This window comes from Aedes aegypti, chromosome 2 (genome assembly GCF_002204515.2).
Source record: "Aedes aegypti strain LVP_AGWG chromosome 2, AaegL5.0 Primary Assembly, whole genome shotgun sequence".
Lineage (NCBI taxonomy): Eukaryota > Metazoa > Arthropoda > Insecta > Diptera > Culicidae > Aedes > Aedes aegypti.
The window spans coordinates 247,018,226-247,041,978 of NC_035108.1; the positions used below are offsets into that span (position 1 = coordinate 247,018,226).

Below are 23,753 nucleotides of genomic sequence, written 5' to 3' on the forward strand. Positions count from 1 at the left end.
TTTTTTTTTCTTGCATAGGTTTTCCTCAAGGATTCCTCCAGATGTTTTTCAGGGGTTCATTCAATTCTTTTAGTATTTGTTTGAAAAAATGTTCCAACAAGTTATTTGCTTCCTAAAACAACTTCTTCAACAGTCCAGAGGTTTTTTCAGTAAACCTTACCAGAGTTATTGTCTTTTTCATCGGGTACAGCTCCAGGAACTTTATCAGAGATTGCTCTAGTGTTTTATTAGAAATGCTTCCTTGCTATTTTTCATAATTTCTGAATAATTTATTGATTTTTCCATTCACAAATTCCTGGATATATTTCTTAAAGACTACCTTGGGATATCAAGAGGAAAAATTACAACATCGTTTCTTGGTTTCTTGGTTTCGCGGCCCATAAATGTCGCATAAGTTAGATTTTTATAGTATTTGTATTTGTCTGTAGACGCTGACAGGTCGGGGAGTCGCGTAAGTCATGTTTAGGAAACGATGATTTAGAATAATTCACTGAGGTATACTTAGAGGTATTCATGTTTGAAACTTAACAGAAGTCCTGAACGAAAGTTTTGCAGGATATTCTTAGAAAGTTCGTGTCAAATTCACAGGATAAGCTCATTTCGACATCCAAGGAAGAATTTCTGGAAAAATTGGCATAAAATGTTCTAAATATTGTATAAAGCAGTTCCTAGAGATGTCTTTAAAGAAATAACTTCTGGATTGTTTTCGTGAACATCTCCAAAAACATACTACCTAAACAATCTCTAAACAAATAATCTCCGTTATTTCATTTGCAGCTATTTTATACTGAAATTCAAGTAATCAACATTTTCCAGTCCTTCAGCTGTCGCAAGGACGTGGCCAGAGTGATTCTCAATTGTTGTAGAACTCGTCAAAGTGGTTTAAAAGCTGGAGTTTGATATTCAATGTTTAATGTTTATCTTGTAATGAATTGAAAATAAATACCCACAATGGTGTACCACTTACAAGTTTGCATGATTTGCTCAATGCTTTACAGTAATTTGTATTTTACATATAATCCTTGTGTATACATTACTACTGTTCAGCTTTCGCAAGGACGAGGCCAGAGTAGCTTGCGATTGGTGATTGTCAGAGCGTCTATTTCACAAAATGCTATAGATTGGCACAAAATATCAGAGTGCTTTGACGTTTATATGTAAACACAGAATATGTGTTAAAATTACAAATCTAAATTGAAATTGTGAAAACAACCACGTGCTCCGGTAAGATTTCGAACCCACGGCTCTCTATTCGTTATATGGGCGCTTCAAATTACAAGCTATGAAGTCCCTTGAGAGACTCCGAGCGATTGAAATTGCGCGGCGTGTGATTAGCTAATCACTCTCAACGCGAGCAATTCGAGAGATCAGTAGTCAATACCAGCGTCAGCCACGGAAAGGGATGTTAGTTAGGCTATCATTGTTACTAGAGACCAGGCATTGCATGATCGGCAATATTTCGCAAGTTGTAACGAGCTTGATAAATACCAGCAGCGAAAGAGAGCCCCAAAGAGAGAAAGAGAGCGATGATAATTTTCTCGCTTAGTACCGTTGGGTGTAGGTGGCATGATAAACAACCTCTGAACATACGATAGCATTAGTGTCCTCAAGGTTTGGATATTGTTTAGATGGGTTTTATCAAACACTGTTAATCGACCGATCAAATCAGAGCTGTAGCAGAAGGTGATAAACATACTCTCATAATGTGTTGCATATCATGATTGTTACAGAGAGTGATAAATTAGAGATAATTTCAAATTTCTCTGAATTCAATCTTTGTAGTGACCACCCGAGCAAAGGCGGATAACTGGATGATATCAAATTGATAACAACTTTTATTATCGCTATTATCATTTTGATATTATGTTATCAATGATAACCGAATGATAACAACATTTGTTATCATTGTAACCGTGACAGACATTTTTGATAACAGGTTAATTACAAAATACACATCTTTTCTATAATATTTTTATAAAGCGTGTGTTATTAACCAAAGTTGACTTTTCGTCATACAAAATTCTGTAAAATGATTTGGAGCATAAGTTTAATCTAAAACACTCATCTCTCAAAATTTTTCCCTGAATTATGACCATAAAATTCAAAATTATATGATGATGAAAATTTAGTTATCAACTTGAACTCAATGATAACATAATTTACTATTACACCCGATTCTGTTTTGGCACGGGGGATGCGTACCGTGCAAAAAAAGTTTTCAGTTCAAAATTTCAAAAACCGTGCAAAAAAATTAACATCAATTCTCGACGTTTCATACAAGAATAAGGTTTTGGTGAACAATTTTGTATGGAAACTTTTTTTGCAAGGCCGTGTAAAAAAAATCCGTGCAAAAACAGAATCGGGTGTACTTTGTTATTCGAGAAACAAATTTGAGTTCTAATTTTTGTTATGTTGGCTGTTAATTCAGCCAAGGTGATAACAAAATCAGTTATCAATTGATGATAACCAGGTAACAAGATTTGTTATCATTTTGATACTCAGCTTTGCTCGGGCAAGTAATCACCTGAATTTTTATGGAGTCATCTTTGAATGGATTTGATGAACAAAATTAGAAAAAAAAACTTTGAAGTGAATTCAGTTCAGAACTCATGGTTCTTTCTAAATATCCTTCGAATCTATAAATTTACACATTTATGATAACTTAGAAGTAAACTTTCTTAAGGTTTACAGGTTTTCATTATTATTGAAAAAGCTCCGTTTCCATTTTAAGAGTTACTAAATACTGCTGATGTCCCAGAATATTACAAAAGAAGCGCGGCATCGGCTTAGACTGCCGAGAATACGCAAGTTCCCCTATTATGTAAACGCAACATTTGGTTTTGGATTCAGATAAAACCGATGAATCGAGTAGTAACGCAAAATCACTACTACAGATTTTTTAGACTTTTTTTCTCCCATAACCAGGCTTTACGCCAAACCAGCCTTGAAACACATTACAGAATCAAAATCCACTCCCAAATCATAACTCTTCAGCCGGATGACCGTTCCAAACCAAAGCATCATAGCATCCGTATTCGCCATTAATCTGGTACATATCCTACGTAGAATTCGCATTTGTTATTTTCTGCGTCTGACTCTGCTACATATAATTCTCGTTTATTTCGGAACGCGGAGACATTCACTCCGAATGGAATCCTATAAAGCTGGATTATGAATAAGTATCAACAAAATGACGTTCCTCGTATTCCTTTTTTTTTTTGCTATTCTACCCGTTCCGAGAATCGTTTTATTTCATCGGAGAGCTTCGGCCAGGATTATCGTTTTGGGATGAAGTATGGCCGGCCAGTGATAGGAGGAAAAATGCTGTCTGTCCTCTGCCACCGGATTCGGTACCACCCCCGCTTACATTAGAATGGGCAGAAATTCAATTTGGCGCAGAAGAAGATTACGGGTCGACTTGCGTGACGACCAGATGCACGGATGGAGCAAAATTCCGATCTATATAAACGGTCCGATACTGTCTCAGATAAAGTTACACAAAATTGGGCTCTTCTGGACCAAAACATATGTGTGTAGCTTTAACACATCCTGAAGAATCGATTTTGTGCTGATTTCTGCTTCATTTTCCCAAATATCGCGGCAAATTTTGGTGCTCAGAAATCAGTCTGGGTTTTTCATAATGTGTTAAAATTACACACATTTTTATTTAATTCTTTATTAGTATCATTCATTTCTTATATCTAGGTGTTCTGTGTCATTAGACAACATATCCTACGTAGAATTCGCATTTGTTATTTTCTGCGTCTGACTCTGCTACATATAATTCTCGTTTATTTCGGAACGCGGAGACATTCACTCCGAATGGAATCCTATAAAGCTGGATTATGAATAAGTATCAACAAAATGACGTTCCTCGTATTCCTTTTTTTTTTTGCTATTCTACCCGTTCCGAGAATCGTTTTATTTCATCGGAGAGCTTCGGCCAGGATTATCGTTTTGGGATGAAGTATGGCCGGCCAGTGATAGGAGGAAAAATGCTGTCTGTCCTCTGCCACCGGATTCGGTACCACCCCCGCTTACATTAGAATGGGCAGAAATTCAATTTGGCGCAGAAGAAGATTACGGGTCGACTTGCGTGACGACCAGATGCACGGATGGAGCAAAATTCCGATCTATATAAACGGTCCGATACTGTCTCAGATAAAGTTACACAAAATTGGGCTCTTCTGGACCAAAACATATGTGTGTAGCTTTAACACATCCTGAAGAATCGATTTTGTGCTGATTTCTGCTTCATTTTCCCAAATATCGCGGCAAATTTTGGTGCTCAGAAATCAGTCTGGGTTTTTCATAATGTGTTAAAATTACACACATTTTTATTTAATTCTTTATTAGTATCATTCATTTCTTATATCTAGGTGTTCTGTGTCATTAGACAACACTATCATCATAATTTGGTAAAACAAAATTAAGCTTTTATTAACATTTGGTTAACAACATATTACGTTTAATTTGCCGTATCAGTTCAGAATTTTGACAGATGAATTGATTTCACCTGCTTATAAGAGAAAAAAAAAACGCTTTCAATTTACTTAACCTAACTTAACCTAAAAATATAACGCATTGATCGTAGCAATAGAAGATTGGAACAATTTATGTTTAAAATTAATAATTATTTTATTTTACATTTGTTCATATGTTTCAACATTGGATATTTTATGTAACTCATTAGTACAAATTGAATTTAACACTTCACTTTTTGCAAAAAATATAAAATACTAAAATCACTAGTAAGGCGAGCAAATACCTTTAACTCTAATATGTGTTGCTTATCTTGACAGATATGCCTATTTCGTCTGTCACAGACGACTTTTTTTGCAAGAAGTGAATTGTTAAATTCTATTTGTATTTGTAACATAGTCTAATAATCCCTCCCCAAAATTTAATATAAAAAAGTGTAACTCATTAGTACTTTATCAAAAAGGAAGTTTCAAAATCATTTTCAAAATTTTATTTTGAATCCTCTGCTCTCCTGGTATTACAACAGCTATTCTATATTGGTACAGCATACAACATGGCTGGCCTGAAAATTTTCTTGAAGATCAAAAGCTTGTTCTTAAGACAAAGTTTTGATTTTCTATTAAAAAGGGAATAAAGACATTTTAAATATTTGTTACATTTAGCTTGAATACCTTCATTGTGATTTTTGAAAGTTAAATTTTTATCTAGCATGAGAAATTTACACATATGATGTGTTGGTCCAGAAAAACTCGATTTTGAGCGAATCATACTCAATTTTGCTTAGCTTCGTTTAACCGTGTACGGTGCCAGAGGTCGATGTGGGCGTCCTATCCGTTTTTCCTTAACTGTTGTTTCTGGCACAATGCGGGACATAGAGTAATGTATGCGTGACCTGTGATTCAGTGCTCGGTTGGGATTCCGCTCGGAACCGGAAATTACAATCAATCGGTATCAATCTAGGAGCGAGGACGGGTCGCTCGCTGGATAGAAAAGCGTAATTCCAGTTGATTACACCCTTCTGGTGCTTTGGTTGATTGGAATGGCAGCTTCGAGCGGGGGCTAGGGTTACCAAGACAGGATGTTTTGAACGGGCTCTATCAAAATAAGCAATATTATTTATCTTAAAACTTAATACTGGGAAATGTTTTCCCTGATTAGATACAGATCCGAGAACCGTAATTGCTTAATGTATCTCCTGCTTCTTGGTATTAACGTCCTCACTGGGACAGAGCCTGCTTCTCAGCTTAAGGCCGCACGGGACGTCATCATAATCACACTATCCATTTCAAAAAGCAAATCCCAAGAACCACTCCATATATCGATCCAAAAATGTATCACTATGATTCTATATATGTAGTGCACAACCCGATAAATTTTCAGCTTCATCGGTTCACTAAAACTCGAGATTTGCTTCCACAAAGTTTTGATGATTATTGTTAGAGTGAGACGAAAGATAGGGAAAATAACACGGTCTCCCGTGTCCCCTTAATGTTCTTATGAGCACTTCCACATTTATTAGCTGAGAGCTTTCTTTGCCAAATTTTGTCATTTTCGCATTCGTCTATCGTAAGGCAGGCACGATGATACTCTATGCCCAGGGAAGTCAAGGAAATTTCCATTACGAAAAGATCCGGGACCGACCGGGAATCGAACCCAGGCATCTTCAGCATGGCTTTGCTTTGTAGCTGCGGACTCTAGCCACTCAGCCAAGGAAGGCTTATTGTATACGATTGCAAGATATATAAAGAGTTCAAGATAGATTCTTCCACTTTGGAACTTTTGCGGGATATTTTTCAGATATTCCTACGAATGTATTTCTTTAAAAACCAAAGGCATTACTCCGTAAGTTCCACCAGTATTTTTTTTACAAATCTTTTTTTTCAGAAACTACTGAATTTTGCAATTTTGCAAAGAGTTTCTCACTGCGTATTCATCATGAAACTCATGAAACATCCGAGAATTTATCCACAAATTTAACGGAATATAAATTGTTCCAGTAATTTATGAGAATATTTAAATTCCTTAAGAGCAATTCTGTTTGAAACTCCTGAACGAGTTCAAGAGAGAACTCGTGAAGAAATTTCTTGAAGAAAATATGAAAGTGATCCTGAAAGTGATATTAATGGAATTCTTTGACAAAAATTGGAGGAATCCTTAGAAGATTTCCTCTATGATATATATGAAAATAATTGGAAAAGTTCTTGAAGAAATCCTTTGTGTCTTCAAAAACAATTCTCTCAGGGTTAGATGATATTTTGAAGGAGTCTTTGGAGAACTCCCTACTGAAATTTTATTTTATTTCTAAATGTATCTGAGTAAGTTTTAGATGGATTCATGAAAACTGAAACCAAGAACAATTTTTTAAATTCCGGGAATTATTCTTGAAAGATTTCCTGTCAGAATCCAATAAAATTATCTCGAGTAATCCTCGGAGAAAGTACTGAGATAATTAGTTATTCCGCAGGCGAGTTTCATAACAAGTTTTCGAGAGATTCTTTGCCAGATCTTTTGCGAACTATTGATAGGACCATTGAATGCCTACCGGTAAGATCTCAGGTAGTATAGTAGTTAAGTTGAAGAATACTTCAAAAAGTATCTAATGATGCAATTTTTGGAAAGATTATTTATAAACTTCTGGAAGAAAAGCAACGAATCCTTAAGAAATTCATGTAAATTCGTGGAAAATCGCATGAGTAATCAACATAGAATTTCTGAAATTCGTAGAAGAATACTTGCATAATCCTGATCTAAACTCTAAAAGTTCCAAAGAGTATAACGCGGCCCATCCAAGGATTCTACAAAATTTATTCACAGCGTCCTCGAGGAAAGACTTCATGATTACTTTCAGTGTTCTTTGAAAAATTTATTCAGAGACATCAAAGCAATTTTCTCAGTGATTTATACAGAAATTCCACCAATTTAATTATTGCTGCTATGTTATTTAATAACAATAACGTACTTATTTCGAATACCCCTTCCTCGGGATATCTATTCATTCTTGTGTTTGAGTTTCAAATATTTACCAGGTTTCGGATTGTTAGCTTATACTATTTTATCTTATTTATTATAACAATCAAGTTTATATGTAGAAACAGCGCACTGAACGAATATGAAATTGAGTCACTATCTGGCATATTGTCACGAGGAATTCCCAAAGAAAAAAAATAGAAGAACCCTCTGAGAAACATTTGGTTGGATTCTCTGAGTAATCTTTATAAAACTACTATTGGATTATCCCTTATATCGGTTAGGACTCTTTCTTTTTTTCCTGATTGATATATTTTTGGTTCTTGATTAATCTCTATTTTCAGACATGTGATCTAAACTTCCTATTTTTTAGACACTTATTCGCTAACTGCCATGTTTCTCGTTTACTTTTTCAAATCGACGTAAGTAACTTTCATACGGTTTTGAGAAAATTAATTAGGAAGAATCACAACCTGTCTTCTAAAACGGTTTTAAAATGAATCACTTTTTTAACATTTTTTTCCGTGTACTTAAATATTGCATACAATCAGTTCGCGTTCAAAAACTAGGTAGTGTATATTATTTCCCATAAGAAAAATATAACAAAATGATAAGCAGTTTCATTTTTTTTTTTCAAGTAGTGTTTTGATTCGTGGTTCGTCTGCAAAACACGTAGGATCGATGAAGTAAGTTTATTCACTTTTCTGACTTGAGACTATTTGAATAAGTTTTCGCGATTTAATCTAATAATTATAGCGTAATTTTTCAAAACGTCTAAAGTAAGTAACAATGAGAGATTCTCTTTTCTCTCGCTGTTTTTCGATTATAACTAGAGCTTTTTTCACTGATATCGATGTCCTTGGCTAGCGTTTTATACAAAATACGCAACAGAAAAGATTAATGTGGCTCTATTATTGATTGAAAAGAAAGTAAACAAAGAATGCTTCTCAATGTTAGATAGATCCTTTTGAATAGTTAGGCGAGAATTAATTTATAAGATAAATTAGAATTAAATTAACGATAATCCGTTTGCAAAAAAAAGATATGTACTATTGATTTAAAATCACTGTCCTCACATACTGGGTATCTCAAAATGGGAGTGGTGCTTTTGGTATAAGTATATATTTGGCCTAATGGAAATTTGGTAAAGAGTCTAATGAAAGTACGGCCGATTTTTCTTCTTCGGATAATAGGTCATTCTGTTAAGTTGTACTGTCAAAACATTCATTGGGACTAAACCGATAATACAATTCATACACAACCGTTGTATACGGAAAAAATTATTTTAGAAACAATTCATCAATAAATTTCAAATCTGGCATTATATTAAGGATCATATGATAAGATAGCAGCTCCTGTTTCTTTTTGAGCTTTAACTTACATAAATATGTCACGTTTAACGAAAAACAATTCACCTTATCGCACTTTCAGCAGAATATATCGCAAATACAACGTCTTATGAAATTGCTGAATAAAGAAAGCGCAATCTTTCCATAATCGTGATTTACTCGGCCCAGGAAAACAACAATAACAACCGGGTTCTGGAAGACAAAGGCAATATCATGGCGAGCAGTGCTCGGAGTTGGGTACCGTTTTCAGAAGCTCCAGATAAAGGACACTTTAATCATAAATAGCCAGTTTTTACGACTTTTGATTACATTACATATGACATGTTTATTTCCTGGCGCATCGTCGTTTCCATCGGCCGAGTTGGCGAAAACACTCTCCTTCCGGTTCCGTTGGCTCGACAGTTACTGCCAATGTTTGCAGCCGAAGTTGACGTGTAGTAGTTTCTCTTTGTTCCCAATTTGGTGCGGCAACATCACACGGAGGAATATGTGCCTTCCTGCCTCTTCCACGAGGAATTTTTCCTGGATGATGGGCTTTGTAGAGTGGAAAATAAAATAATCGAATTCATAGCTAGTGGATATTGTATACACTTGCACTACAATGAATCGTTTCATCGCGCTGAAATTACAGGATCCAGCACTTTGTTTTCGCTGGAGCAGTTTCCTTCCCTTTGGGGATGTGAGTAAACTCCCAACATATACCGAATACTACCGCAAGCGGAACTCATTCCTACGGATGACACTCAGAGCGGAGAGCAGCGTTGAGAGCAAAAAGCTGGAAACAGCGGAATATTCCAGAGCAAAGACGACGGTTTTGCGAAAACAGGTCGTCGACCAATACACTCTTGGTTCGCCATCCGGGATGGCGAACGGTTTTATTTACGTCCCGGGAAATGTGTCCCATCCTGTTTTTGTCACCCTCGCCAAAGCTCCTATGCCCTTTTTATTCGGTTCAATGAGCATGATTCGTTCGAGCTCCTCTACTAATGCTGCTCTAGTTGACGACAAGGGATCCTTCGGCGGTTTTGGGTTGAATGTGTGGCATTATTTCGGTCTAATGTCTAATGCGAAATGAACAGGGTCCCCCACTAATGCCTTTGCTGCACAGAATGGATACTTGGAAATCATTGGAATGAATAGATGTCAGTTTTCCGAACTGTCTGTCCGCCTCTTCGGTGATGAAGCTGATGATGGATTAGCGAGGCGTCGTCTGAAAGCTTAGCTAGAATTTACTTAGTTCAGTTTGCGCTGTTTTGTCTTTCCAGTCAGTGTTTGCGAAGCTAGCAAATAACGATGGGTGTCGGTTGTTTTAACTGGAACCGGTAATGAATTCATTGAATAGAAGATGAATTTTCCTGAAGAAACAGTTTAGAGGGCATATTTTCATTTGAGAACATCAATCCATCTAAGACTCAGAATGGTTCTTCTATAGCGACATACATTTGTGTTGTAACGGTGTGATGAAAAGGTCAGAATTCTTAAGGCTATACTGTAAATTCAAAATTTAAATTAAATATTACAATTTGTCATTATTATGGATGAATAAGAAGCCCAAATAGCCGTAGTGATACACACACAGCTATTCATCAAGACCTGTCGTACAGGAAATGTTTCGGGTTGAATATTTTCTTGACTTCTCTTCCCAGGATGTATGTTGAAAGCTCTCAGTAAATAACTGTGGAAGTACCCATAATAAAACTTATCTGAGAAGCAGGCTCTGTGCCAGCTGCGATGTAACGCTAGAAAGAAGAAGAAGATTATCGAATTAGTACGCTGAGTATTAAAATGTTCGAAATCCACGTTATGGTCATGGTAATTGACTTAAAACCAAAAATTTTATTGAGGCACCGTGATGAATTAATAAATCTAATCATTTCATCAAAATGAGTTATTATATTGGTATCTTAATTTTGATTACAAGAATCTTGTAGTTTACAGGAATTTGTTTTGGATGCACTTTCTGCGGATAATGTGGAACAAATGTTAACATGATGAAGCTCGTATATAATTTTGAATAGTTCAAGTCCAGAGAGTCTCATGAGCCATTGTTCGGTATAAAGATGAAGACTTCTTGCAAATTGTTCAAATATTTAACAGATAACTTCGCAATTATGTTAGTGAAGCCTTAAGAAAAATAGTTTTCAAATTGCACAAAACGTTGAACGAACTTCTTTCTCCATTGCGCAATTGCTTACGACAGCAACTCCATGCAAAACTTCACAATACAATACCAACTCAACGCGGCAATCCGAAACCATCCATATTCAATAGGCCTCAACCGAAAAAGAAGGACATCTCGCCGCAGCGATCTGCCGGGGCAGTGTCTGTTACGAAAAACAAGAATGCTTTTAAAATTCAATATTAAATTAAAGCTTTTCCATTGGGGAGACGTGTCAATCAGATAAGCGCGTCGCCAGGCCTCACATGTAGGTATAACTCAATGCACCCGGGCCACTGCATTCATGGGCTGCAGCTCTATACGTAGGTAACTCTAAGCCTAGGCTCGCTCTCTATGGCTGCCCTGGCCAGGGTTCATCGTTCTCGAAAGTTGTCAAGGTCCTCGTCGAACGCGCTCGCGAATTGCATTTTGCCCCCTTCCCACCACTCGCCCTTTTTTTCGTATGAGGGGGGCTTATATGGGTGCGCTGAGTTTGCGTTGTTAGACACAGTGGAGAATAACAACAAACAACCCATCAAACGTCGACTATGGGCATTGGCATGGGGGGAGGCAAAAAATGACGTTTCTAATTTATATACAGACGCTTAACGACGATCGTCGTGTCGGTACAGTATTGGACGATACATTTGCAACCTTTTGGATTTTTTTCATAAAAAAGGGTCAGCTCTGGAGGGTTACCTCTGTGTTACTTATTGGTCGATTTGAATTTTCGATGTATTTCAACATAACACATGAGCGAAAATAATGTAATATATATAAACGTCATTTCCTCACTTTTGCCTACTTTTGTCGAATGTTATAATGAGAATTAGGAGCATAATGAAAACACGGAGCGAAATGGGCACACCCTTATTCTCTAAGAATATGCACATTTTATAAAAGTTTTATACATTTAAAATTATACTTTTTTACCAACAAGGCGACCCAATTTTCTATCTCGTTTCTCTGACAACTTGACATCTTTGTCACTATGAATAAATGCAGCATGTCGTACTAAGGTCGCAACACATATTAACTACTTTTGTTACTCCCAAATTTTCGAAAAGTGGGAAGGGGAAAATAAATTAAATATCTCATGGGGTGGTATGAATAAAAATCGTCTGACTTTACTACATGTAGCATCTACTCAAAAACAAAATCCATAAAGTTTACTACACTTTTGGTAGGAATAAAAAACCTTTCGAACATGTAGTACGTACTACTTTCGAACATGAGCAGTGACTGATGCGGCACGGTAAGAAAAAATCATTCAGAGTGCAGCGTTAAATCAATAAAATCATGCAAATAAAGGGAATGCCGAATTTGTCGCTTATTCACACGACAAATTATGTGAAAATTACTACATTCTCCGCTATACATCGCGTAATCGACCATGAACACAAATTCATGTAAGTAATGTAATTTTACACGATTTGTAGTGTAAATTTGCGATTAATCTGACATTCCTTTTATGTGCATGTAAATTTTATTTAACATCAAAGATTTTTCAGATAATGTTGAAATTTTAATTAGAAATCTGTATCCTATGAAGAGATCTTGAGATTTCAGAAACATAAAAACACAGAATTACTAGATTTTTTTAGATTTCACTACTGGGATCTGATGTAAAATTTGAAAATCTCATAGATTCTACCAAAATAATTTCGAAAGATCAATAACCGAATCAAATATGGGATTTTTAATATTTTTACAAGAATCCCAGAATTATTATAACAAATCTAGAATGTCTAACAGAATACCAGAATTTCTTCACAAACTCCGGACTTCCAAAGGAAATCCGAGAATCTTGGATATCATAAGTCTCACGTAAAGTTCGGTTTTACGGTATTACTTTATAAACCCTGAATTTCCACAGACATTCAATGATTCCTTAGAAACAATATAATTATCATAATGCCAAAATTGACGCGAAAATTCTCTTTGAAATCTCAGATTGTCTATACCTGTTCTTCTTGACAATTAAATATTTTGAAAGGAGCACAAGTGCATGTGAGCTGTAGTCAAAGAACTGAGTGATCTGCCTTACAAAAACAATCTAGGTGCAAACTTTCTCCCACCAAAGCTAAATATTGCGATTGGAAAACATCCTACAGATCTAAAGAAAAAAAAAAAAAACATTTTGAGTGGACGACGGGGGTAGATGTGGCAATTCCGGCCTAATATCAAACTTGAAAACTACCCGAGGGTAATCGAAAACTCAAATTATCATTCGCTTAATGTGTCCATTATGCCCTTAATCTCCCCCTACATGGGTTATTTGAGTTTGAATTAGCCTGCAAGCAGTGTTGATAGACTTACGCTCAAAATCTCAATCAATACGCTCTCCCGTGAGAGCAAACTCATTAGATATCTGCTTCGCAAATCTCACGCTTGAGATTTTGATGCAAAATCAACTCAATCAACTCAAACCGTAAAAAATGATTCAGTCGCAAAACCCGGCAAAAACGTGTGAAACCCGAATGTTGTTGTTTACGTTAGAAAGGATTACTATAATTTTACCAGACTAACAAGAAATTATTGCGATGTGTGAGTAAACAGTGGAAATACGAGACGATGAGTCAAAAAGATGAGCCAACTCAACCATGATTATTTGACTGCTGAGTTGCATGATTGACAACTCACGCATGATAAATCTCAAGCGTGAGTTGTGAGAAATTGAGTTTTTCACAACACTGCCTGCAAGACGTTAATTAACCTTTACAGTACTGGATGCTGACATCTAAATTTCAAAATTCTGTAACTTCGCAATCGTTTGATCGATTTTGATTAAATTTTCAGAAAAAAAAAATCAAATGAGTTACAGTTAACTCTCCCTTACTCGATATTCCGTATCTCGATATCGAGTTCAAGAACCATAGTAAAAGTTAGTTTTCATGGCTAACTCGATGGTCCCTTGGAACGCAGTTGCACTGCTTTTGTGTTCTGTAACTCGATACCTCCCTAACTCGATGGTCCCTTCAATATCGAGTGAGTAAGGGAGAGATGACTGTATATTTTATATTCACGCATTGAAAATTTCAAACTATAGGTTATGGTTCCGGGCTCAGGTCCACACAATATGAACGAAACCTGTAAAATTATAGCGAATCGAATGTAACAAAAGGTTTCCATCATATATGATATATAATTATGTGCGACATTAAAATTACATTGCTGCTTGTTCGAACATAAGCCAAACTATGAGAAGAAAATAAAAAAGTTCTATATGGGATTCGAACTTGTGATTTCTGGAGCGACAGCTACACGCCTGAGCTCTCTCAGCTGTCTTGCCTTATTATCAGATAGTTGATGAAATTTGAACAGTTTCTACCGCAATACAATCAACAGCAGAACTTTTTCGAAGGTTGGCGGGTTCATCCAGAAGTGATTGAAAGAGCAGTCAAAAATGCGGAGCGTCCTCTCGATCGCCTGATTGTTTAGCGTTGCTGGGATTATTTTGTGGTAGCTTCATGTAAATTTCCAGCGGATTCAACTGAAATATAGTTGGAAGGGCACTGATCGGTTGGCAGATGACCAGATTCGCTTCAGCTGTTGGCTATAGCTTGTAATTTTGAAAAGCCTGCCACAATATTTCGTCTTTGTTCGAATTGCGTGCTGCTTAATATTCATAATGTTTTGCTGTGCAAATATGTTTGGATACCAAGGGTATTTCGAAATAAAAATAATGTATCAACTGTTTTAGTTTGGAAAATATTTAATATAAAAACGACAAATGGTGAATTTGCAAAGAGAGCTATGAAGTCATTAACCCGTATAGGCCTGAGTGAAAGCAAAAGTACTAAAACCTCTAGAATATTCCTGTGGCCGGAGTTATTCCTGTGATCCTTAGTCAGGTCGGGTAAAAAGAACTATTTTTTGCTACATCAAAGCTATCTGTATTTATTTCCTATGACAATTATTTAAAAATGCATATATCATTGAAACACAACATTCACAGTACATTTACATTACAAATGAAGAGTTTTGAACCGTTTAGAAAGTACCGGATGTGGGCACTCGAACGGACCCTAAAGAACCGGCTATAGATTTGAGCCGTTTCATTTGTAGGATGCAGGAAACATGGTTATCCAATTTAATCGTTTCCCAGAAGGTTTACAATTATACGTTTTTTTTTAATTCTTTACTGTAGAGGCCACATTATAGCCGATTTTGGAAACTCTTTTTGACTCGAAATTTGTCTACCTTTTGGGCACAAAAGCACATAACCCTTTCTACCCGACCTGACTCAGTGATCTACCGGAATAACTACGAGCACAGGAACATTCCCGAGATCTATTGGCCACTTTTGGAAACTAGATATGTGTGCGAATATACTAACAAAAAATAATTGAAATCTGTTAAGTATTCGCTGAGCGGTAATAGTTTTAGTTTTGTTTTCTTTCACTCAGGCCTATACGGGTTAATATGAAAGAGCTTGTAAATCACCAAGTTGAAAAGATAGTTCTTTCCGGTGAGATCCCAAAAGTGGCCATTTGAAGGCCTATCGGAATCTGACACCAAATTCCCGAAAATGATCAGAATTATTTTATAATTCATGATATGGCTTCACTTCTGGGTAGAAAATCATGAATTTTGAGCCGTCGAAAGGTATTAGTGCATGTTATTTTGGAAATATCCTTTTAGGGTTTCTACTGAAACCGATATCCGGTGACGTATGTTCCTGGAGCGATCACAATAGTCTCCAAACTGAAACATTATCATTTATTTCGAGTAAATCAATGTAACATTGATTTATTTTTTATTAGTTTCCATTTTTTCTCAGGGATGGTACACAAATTATGTCATGCTAAATTTCAACTTTTTTGACCCTCCCCCCCCCCTTTGTCTCGTTTTTTGTATGAGTCCTTCGAAATTTTTGTAAGACTTGTCACGCATGTCTTGACACCGTCCCTCCGCGGAGCGTGACGTAATTTGTGCATGATCCCTAGTACATCGTCATGATTGGACCTTGATTTCTTGGGTGCTGTCCAGTACTGGGGGACTTCCCCCTATTTTTCTGTGCGTTTTTATTTCACGAGTTGAAGAGCAACAACAGTTTAACTTAAGTGACTTTTAATAATAGCATAGCTGAAAAACTTAATAGCATCTTCAGCAAAGTTGTTTATCTTAATGATAAAAACAAATTTGCTTAAAGCACTTTCTGTGAAGGTCTCTCGTATTTTGAGAGAAATTGTTTATATTTTTTTGTCGGAAAAATCATTTTAATCAAATTGTTATCACTTTTGAACTCGTGAATAGAAAAAAAATGTTGAAATTCAAGTTATGTCCTACTGTGAAATTTCATATAAATCGGTTCATAAATAACTGAGATCTAGTCTACCATTTTGTATGAAAAATCTAAAATGTAACAAGTATATTGTCCAATACTGTACGTACGTAATGCTGCTGCTGCTGTTAAAGCGGCGACCGCGCACGTGATTTTCCGTTCCGTTCCGAATGTAGGTTTCGAGTTTCGTCGACCGCACATTGCCAACAAACAGTAGTCGACGGAGAGCAGCCCCGGCAAGTGAAACGTTACTTTGCACATACGCGCCCCATTCATTACGTAGGTTCCCCCCATACGTCTCCGGGTCGTTTTTGTGCAGCTGCAGTCTCCTAATGCTGCACTAGTGCGACACTTATACATACATTCAATTAGCATAAAGGCATATGGCCACATAAGCCCATGTGTCGTCGACGTCTTCGTAATTGATCGATTTGCAGCACTACCTCCTCCCCAGGCAAACAACTCGCGAGACGGGGGGTGGTTTTATGCACCTATCTAATAGGAATGGGCGCGCGCATAGAACATGAACTCTAACCAAGTCGAGGACGAACGGGTAAAAATACCATAATGATGCTCTCATCGGTCAAGTGTCTGAGCGACAATTACTTCTCTTAATGCGGGTTTCTCGTAGAATCGTTGCTCAGATGCACTTTGGTCACTGCATTTCTTAGATAAAAAAGCTTTGAAGATTTGATTGTTGGTCTTCAACTTTGAGCAATAGAAATGAACCTAAAATTCCACTTAAATAGGTTACTTCAAATAAACAGCATCAACCGTCTGCTTTTATGTTTGTCCAAATGAATCTAATCCGAGTTTTTTTACTAATATTTTCAAATTTCTTAGATACATTTAAGTAGGTTTCTTAATTTCCATTTCAGAATATTTTTGGCTGGCCTAAAAATGTGTTTGAAGATTAAAAACTCGTTCTGAAGAAAACGTTTTGAAGCGAAATCGAACGTATTGCTCAGATGAAGACTTTTTACTTTTGAAACCTCATCCTTTCATCATTCAATCAACGAATCCCAAGGACGCTCGTTGGCGATCGAAAGCCCCTGTCGAAGTAATGTCAATCAGCACTAGTCTATATCTGAATCGCCATTCTAGCTTTCAGCAGGTTCGGAACTTCCTCTCCCCGTCTCAGATGGATTGATAGCAACGGATGCACAACAGAAGCATTCTCACCCATACAATAAGCTTCGTGGGGCTTCACCCCTGTAGACACTATGGTGAAATCCGATGACGCAAGTTTCGATTTTTCGGCCGGATGGCACGTTTTGCTGTGGTTTTCGATTGTGAAAATTGGAAAGCGGTTTCGGCGTGTACATACCGTCGTCAGTGGCGACGACGTCGAAGTTCGCCGTCGTTTTCGGCGACTCCGAAAATAGTTTCCTTCGCGAAACATAGCATCCATCCAGTGCATACCTTCTGCTGCCAGTTGTACGTCTCCACGGTTGGTGTCATTGATTAGTTAACTATGGCCAGAGTCGGTGCTGCGTTTTTTCACCTCATGCTGCGCTCTGTAGAGCATGTTAGGACACTCGTTATATCGAGTGTCTACGAGGGAAAATCACCAAAACAAGGTGTAGCTACACCATCAAAGCCCACAAACAACCGCGAATGGCAAATGGATGGATTAGATGGTGGCGTATGTGCCTCTGCGCGGAGTTCGGATTACCTTCAACGAGTTTGTTTACCTATGATCTAGAAACTTTAGCTCTAGCAAGTGGTAGGTAACCCTACCGCGCTCAGCACAAGTACATATGTGTGAGCTCGATTCGTGATTGGCAGTGTAGATGCGATTGGCGGCTACCTACTAAGAAGGTGCAGTCATTCAAAACAGCGTGCTCGGTGGCCGTCAAGTTATGTTTAGAACCGAATGGAGTGGACCCACGCAGTAGCGTAGCTAGAGGGATTCGTTGGGGCCTCCAAGGAAAGAACGTTACCTAGTAGTGGTAATTCGATTTCTTGCTTACGAACGCACAAACATGCAGAGCGAAATCCAGTTTGAAGATGGCATGGATTGGCAAATTTATGTCGAAAGACAATACGCCGAAAGGGCAGAAGGTAGAAACAAACAAAAGGTCGACTCCTATGATTCATTTTGATATGGGGGGGATTTTAAAGGATTATTCTCAATAGGAATTTCAAATTCTGTCCCTAAAAACTAAGAAGTAATCACAGGGTTTTCTCAAAAAATTTCAGTAGTGCTAAAATTTTCCCTAAATGCCTAATTGATGCAGTTACTACTATTGCGTTTCAGGATATACTTCAGAAAAATTGCACTTTTATGGTTATTTACTGCAAGTTCTCTTATGAACTTATAAATGAAAAAAAAAACCTTTTTCATCGATTACTTGAAAATCAGATTTAATGTTAGCCCCGAAATCCTAGATACGCCAATGGAGCCACGAGACGAGTCGAGTGGAGAGAAGCATGCAGCACTTGAGATTGCTATCGGTCTGCATGGGGATCTGTTTTGGGGGCACGACTATTTGTGTAAAGAGTTTAACTGAATAATCAGACACTCCAAAAGCCATGTGTCCTCAGCTTCGCTTAATCCAACCACGTTATCAAATTTACCATCAAACCCCTCCCGCCCTGTGCGCAGTGATTATCAAATTCAATTCACTGCGAAATTCCGGACACAAATCCGAAATTACTGCACACCACGATCCGTAATCCGCCGTGAATTATTTCCATTTGTCCATTTCCCGATAGCTTTTCTCTAGAACCCGAATTGAATCGATGGCAGTCACAGTATAGCAGCCAAAGCGGAAAATTAATTCCCATAAAGGGTTCAAAGTACGACCGGTACTGGTTCTGGTAGATAAACGATGCATTCCCCCCTCGTACAAGTACCCCCTAACTAAGCTGATCAGGGTAACCAACCCGCCCACAATCAGACCTCTCCCCAACCATTCTGTTCTGTTCAGTAATGAATGTGGAAAAATTGATAGATTACCATTTACGTAATTAAGTTAGCTTCTGTTGCGGGTTGCGGAATCGGGAAATACGGTTTCCACGTACGTCGTTCGCTGACTATAAGCTGATTGAAAGAGGTTCCGCACCCCTCGAGTGGAACCGGTTGTCAATCGGGAATCGGGGGGAAGGTTGCTCATCGATGGCTTCCTCCCCGGGTAAACACAATCCTATCGTTTTACCAGGCTACTGGGCGATACGTACTCGGATAGATCATGTGACATAATGGTTCCAACAGTTTTCGCAAGGAAGGACACAAGCTCACATTGGTAAATTGAACGGGGATCCATTACAGCAGAGGGAAGTTCACATAATTTTCAAGTAAAATCTATGACGGTACCTTTGATTTGGAAAGTGTTCCCAAACATGCTTTGTTGCGTTCGATTATTTAGACAGCAAACACCAATTATCAGAGACAATTTTCGTAATGAAAATTTCCTTGACTTCCCTGAGCATACAAAATCATCGTGCCTACTTCACGATAAACGAATGCAAAAATTGCAACTTTTGCGAAAAAAGCTCTCAGTTTATAACTGTGGAAGTGCTCATAAGCACACTAAGCTGACGAGCAGGCTATTTCCCATAGAGGACGTAATGCTAGAAAGAAGAAGAAGAAAGGGTATTCTTGTTGGGGCCTTATTAGCCGTAGCGGTAAACGCGCAATATTCAGCAAGACCATAATAATGGTCGTATGGTTCTAGTCCCGCCGATTTAGAATTTTTTGGGATTGGAAATTTTCTCGACTTCCCAGGACATTGCTGTGGAGATCAATTATACACAGTGTATAATTAAGTGTACACAGTTTATAATAATATAATAATCCTCAATATAAAGAATGTTTTGATGTTTCAAATTATAGTCGATATTTCTGAAAGGATATGTGATGCTTGACGAGTGCTGCCCATAACTGCATATTTGTTACTTTGAGATCTTGTTCTAGAAAGATCTAAAAAATACTGAATTGATTTTTCACATTTCTAAATATAATCGCAAACAGTCATATTTAAATTATACATGGGCTCCACAATTCACCAGTAATAAAATTACTATCAGATTTATTCTCTATCTTTTCGCTCAATATGCTATATAAGCTGTACAAAGTTTTAAGTTCAAATAAGTATTGTTTAGCTTTTGTTTTTTAGTTTCTACCCATATTGACAAAAAATGTCTACTTGGTTTGTACTTCATTTACTCAATGTCTTTTTTTGACGAATGTTGCAAATATGCAGTTATTGTCAGAGTAGTGATTCCCCAAACTCATTTTAAAATTAAACGTGGCTTCTTTCAGTAGTGAATGACTTGAATAGCTAAATCTAGTAATTTATTGTCTGCATTATATTGTAAATTTACCAAAACACCATTTTAAAGATCCATCGAACGGTAGTTATGAGATGCTCCTGTTCTTAGAACATTACCCAAATATTTGACTAAATTATGGAGGATTCATAATATATCAAATGTTGTGCCAGTACTCTGATAAAAATCCTGTATATACTTTTGTCACAAGTTTCATCGACAATTTTTGCAACAATCATCATGGAAAGTCGTTCAATAATTTTATTGAACATTTCGCCAATAATTAAATCAGTTTCTAAAAAAAGCATTTTTTCCGGTTTCATATGTTGAGGCATCTGGGAAAAATCCAAGAATTGGTAAATTTTGAATGGACAGATACTATTACATAATCTACTACAGGAATTTTACCATACACTTCTTGATGGACTTCGGCAGAAACCTCCTTGCCTTTCACAGTCAACAAAAAGTGAAAACTGTTTGTGACATGGATGTTTTTGGGATTACTTTTCATTACATCATTCACTATTTTGTTCCAAGTATAAGAGAATTCCCATAACGCTAGCTGGTTTATAATCAAGCATTCTTCAGTTCGTACTAAAGGAACCATTAATTTATAAAACTGGAATAATTTAAAACCTATGTAAGGTACCTTCGTCGCAACCTGGAATTTTCTTAGTAATTGTTAAATAACTAAGCAATAGTAAATTAAGTAAAATCGCTCACTGTTGATATTGTGCTTCCGTATCGTTAAGAGCCCTTCATTAGCATTATATGCAAGTACACTCCCAATAAACGATATATCAAAGCTTGAATTGTACAGTACTCAATATTGAATGTAAAATAGACAATCTGAAAGACGTCGTACGCCCCTGTTGCTCATCCTCTGTAAACTAAGTGTATCTGTACATAACTGCATGCGTCGTTCTCGGTAGGTTGACGTATCGTTAGTCGTTATCTGTCCCAAGTTGTTACGTATACTTTGTATAGGGTGTGGGATCGTCAGCTGCCTACTGAATTCTCGCTTCAAATAGTACTAATCAACAACTAACAGGTCCACAGTGCTACTACATGCAACTAACCCATCGCATCACTAGAACTTAGCTGTACCTCTTACTAACTACACGACCAAAGCAAACGAAAAACATCCCTCCCGCTGTTGGAAAACCTCGTCCTTTTTCGTAGCCCCCTCTTAAGACTTTTTCTGTTTTCTTTTTTATTTTAGTTCAAAAATATTTTATTTTTTACCACTAATCAATGGCGAATCCATCCTAATAGTAAATTTTTCTATATCTCTTTCTCCCTTTCTCTCCACCTACAGATATGGCAGAGTTCAAAGTGTTAGAATTATCACCTCTCAGGCGTACAATCCCACCTCCCTCTCGTCGTCAGCTGCTGAATCAGCATCGTCCAAGGATCAGCAACTTCTTCACGGCGACGGAAGCAACACTTTCAACGGACCTAACCTGCTCGACGTTGACGGCTCTGGAGGAAGTGCTTCAGCTGTTGCGGCATCCTCCTCTACTTCCTGTACGTCTTCATCGTCCTTTGCTCCTGTGTCCTCTTCTGCTTCTTCTAGTACGCCATTGTCGACATCTGCTGCAGGATCAGCAGTCGACTTCAATACTATCAATAGCACTAGTAGTAGTAACAATAGTGGTAGTCATAAGAACATTCCTCCTAGCTTACTGGGCAGCGGCGGTGGAAATGGGCTGGTCATCAGCGTTTGTGCGACGATCGCCTTCATGGACATCCGGTCTGCGTCGAAGGCGCACACTGCCGAACATAAGTTCGACGATCGCATACTGACCACAGAATACTACGAACCATCGCTGCTGACGATGCCCCCAACTGTGGCCCCATCGACCTTGAGCGGCGGCAGCGTCAATAATTGTAGTACAACGACTCCTGGTGATAGTAATTGTAATAGCGCATCTAGTACTACAATGCCAAAACATGGCAGTGGTACCAACGACGGTAGCAATAGTGCGAACAGCGCCGGAAACAGTATTCAGTATCCTTGTCCACCGTCGTCCGGTGCAGGCTTCCATCCGGGATCGGCTACCGGCAGTTGTCCCAACAGTAGTATTAGTAAATGTGAACCCTCGGGGAGTAAACTGCTAGGGCTTAGCGATGAACACGGCTCGTTCTACGAGTGTAGCAATGGCAATAGTACTAGTAGTAGTGGCAGCAGTAGTAGTAGACCGGCCAGCTTCAACCGCTTGCAGGGTAGCAGCGACGAACACGGACGCCGGATGTCCTCCTCCTGCGGATCAGGTGCTGGCGGCTATTCTAGGGATCTTTTAGAGGGCGGCGTGGGTTGCGGAAGTGTTGTAGCCAGCGGCCGCGGTCGTCAACGGGATCGGCAGCACTACCGCAACGGGCCATATGCTACGACGACGTTGGCGGATAGGTGAGTGTGCTGTTTCATGACCAACCTCCCCCCCCCCCTTGCGTATTCTTTTGACCCATGCCCCCTCTTTTGTCCAAGTATACTACTTTTGTTCGTTTTCAGACGCCGACGCCGATCTCGGTTTTGTTTTGGTTTCGATGCGCTAAAGATAAACAAATAGAGAAAATGCTCTGAATGGAAGTACTATCGGAGTTTGAAGACGTTTTTTATGTGTTGGTAGTATCTTGGAATGAAGTATTTGATTTTCTTTCTTAGATTTGATTTTGGATAATTTTGTTTTCTGTTTTTTTATTTTCTTACAGTTGTCCTTAGAACCTTCCAGAACGAATCTGCTGTGCTTGAACTTATGCCGTGTATTATTAGAAGTACTAGATTTTTCTCGATGTAGTAGATCTTAGATTTAAATATTTCTCCTTAGACTGTAGATAGTGTTTATTAGCGGTAATAATATAGAAGCTTTATTGTAGTTTTATCTGAATGCTTCGAGTGCCTTATTTAGAGAGGATTATCTGGGACTCGACGAAATATTGCGGTTTTTTTTTCAACGTTTCAACTGAACTATTTCAAAGTTTATACACAGATGTACTAAAAAATGGAGGCTGACTTCAGCTAATCTGTGAAAATCTACCAAAACTCAGTAAAACGTTACCATTAAAACCATAAGAAAACTAAATACGGTATCAGGGTTTGTTTGGCAAATTCTGGACAGCTGCAATTGGTTCAAGTATCTAGAATCCCCTATGTTTATCTACCTTAAGGGCGTATTCATTAGACTTACAAGTCGTATTACGTGTCACATAACTATTGTGACTCGTCATACGATTT

General features: G+C 37.8%; 1 protein-coding gene across 10 annotated transcripts in view; it reads left to right on the top strand.

The window, feature by feature from the left end:
- The window catches only part of LOC5571946 (protein split ends), a 344,136-nt gene that overhangs the window by 286,634 nt on the left and 33,749 nt on the right, over positions 1-23,753 (top strand). For 8 of the 10 annotated variants that reach the window (XM_021844737.1, XM_021844739.1, XM_021844740.1 and 5 more), the window contains one exon: positions 21,837-22,928. The exons of the other annotated variants lie outside the window; for them this stretch is intronic. In XM_021844737.1, coding sequence (XP_021700429.1) covers positions 21,837-22,928 — 1,092 coding nt within the window. The remainder of the gene's footprint in view (positions 1-21,836; positions 22,929-23,753) is intronic. 10 annotated transcript variants of the gene reach the window in all.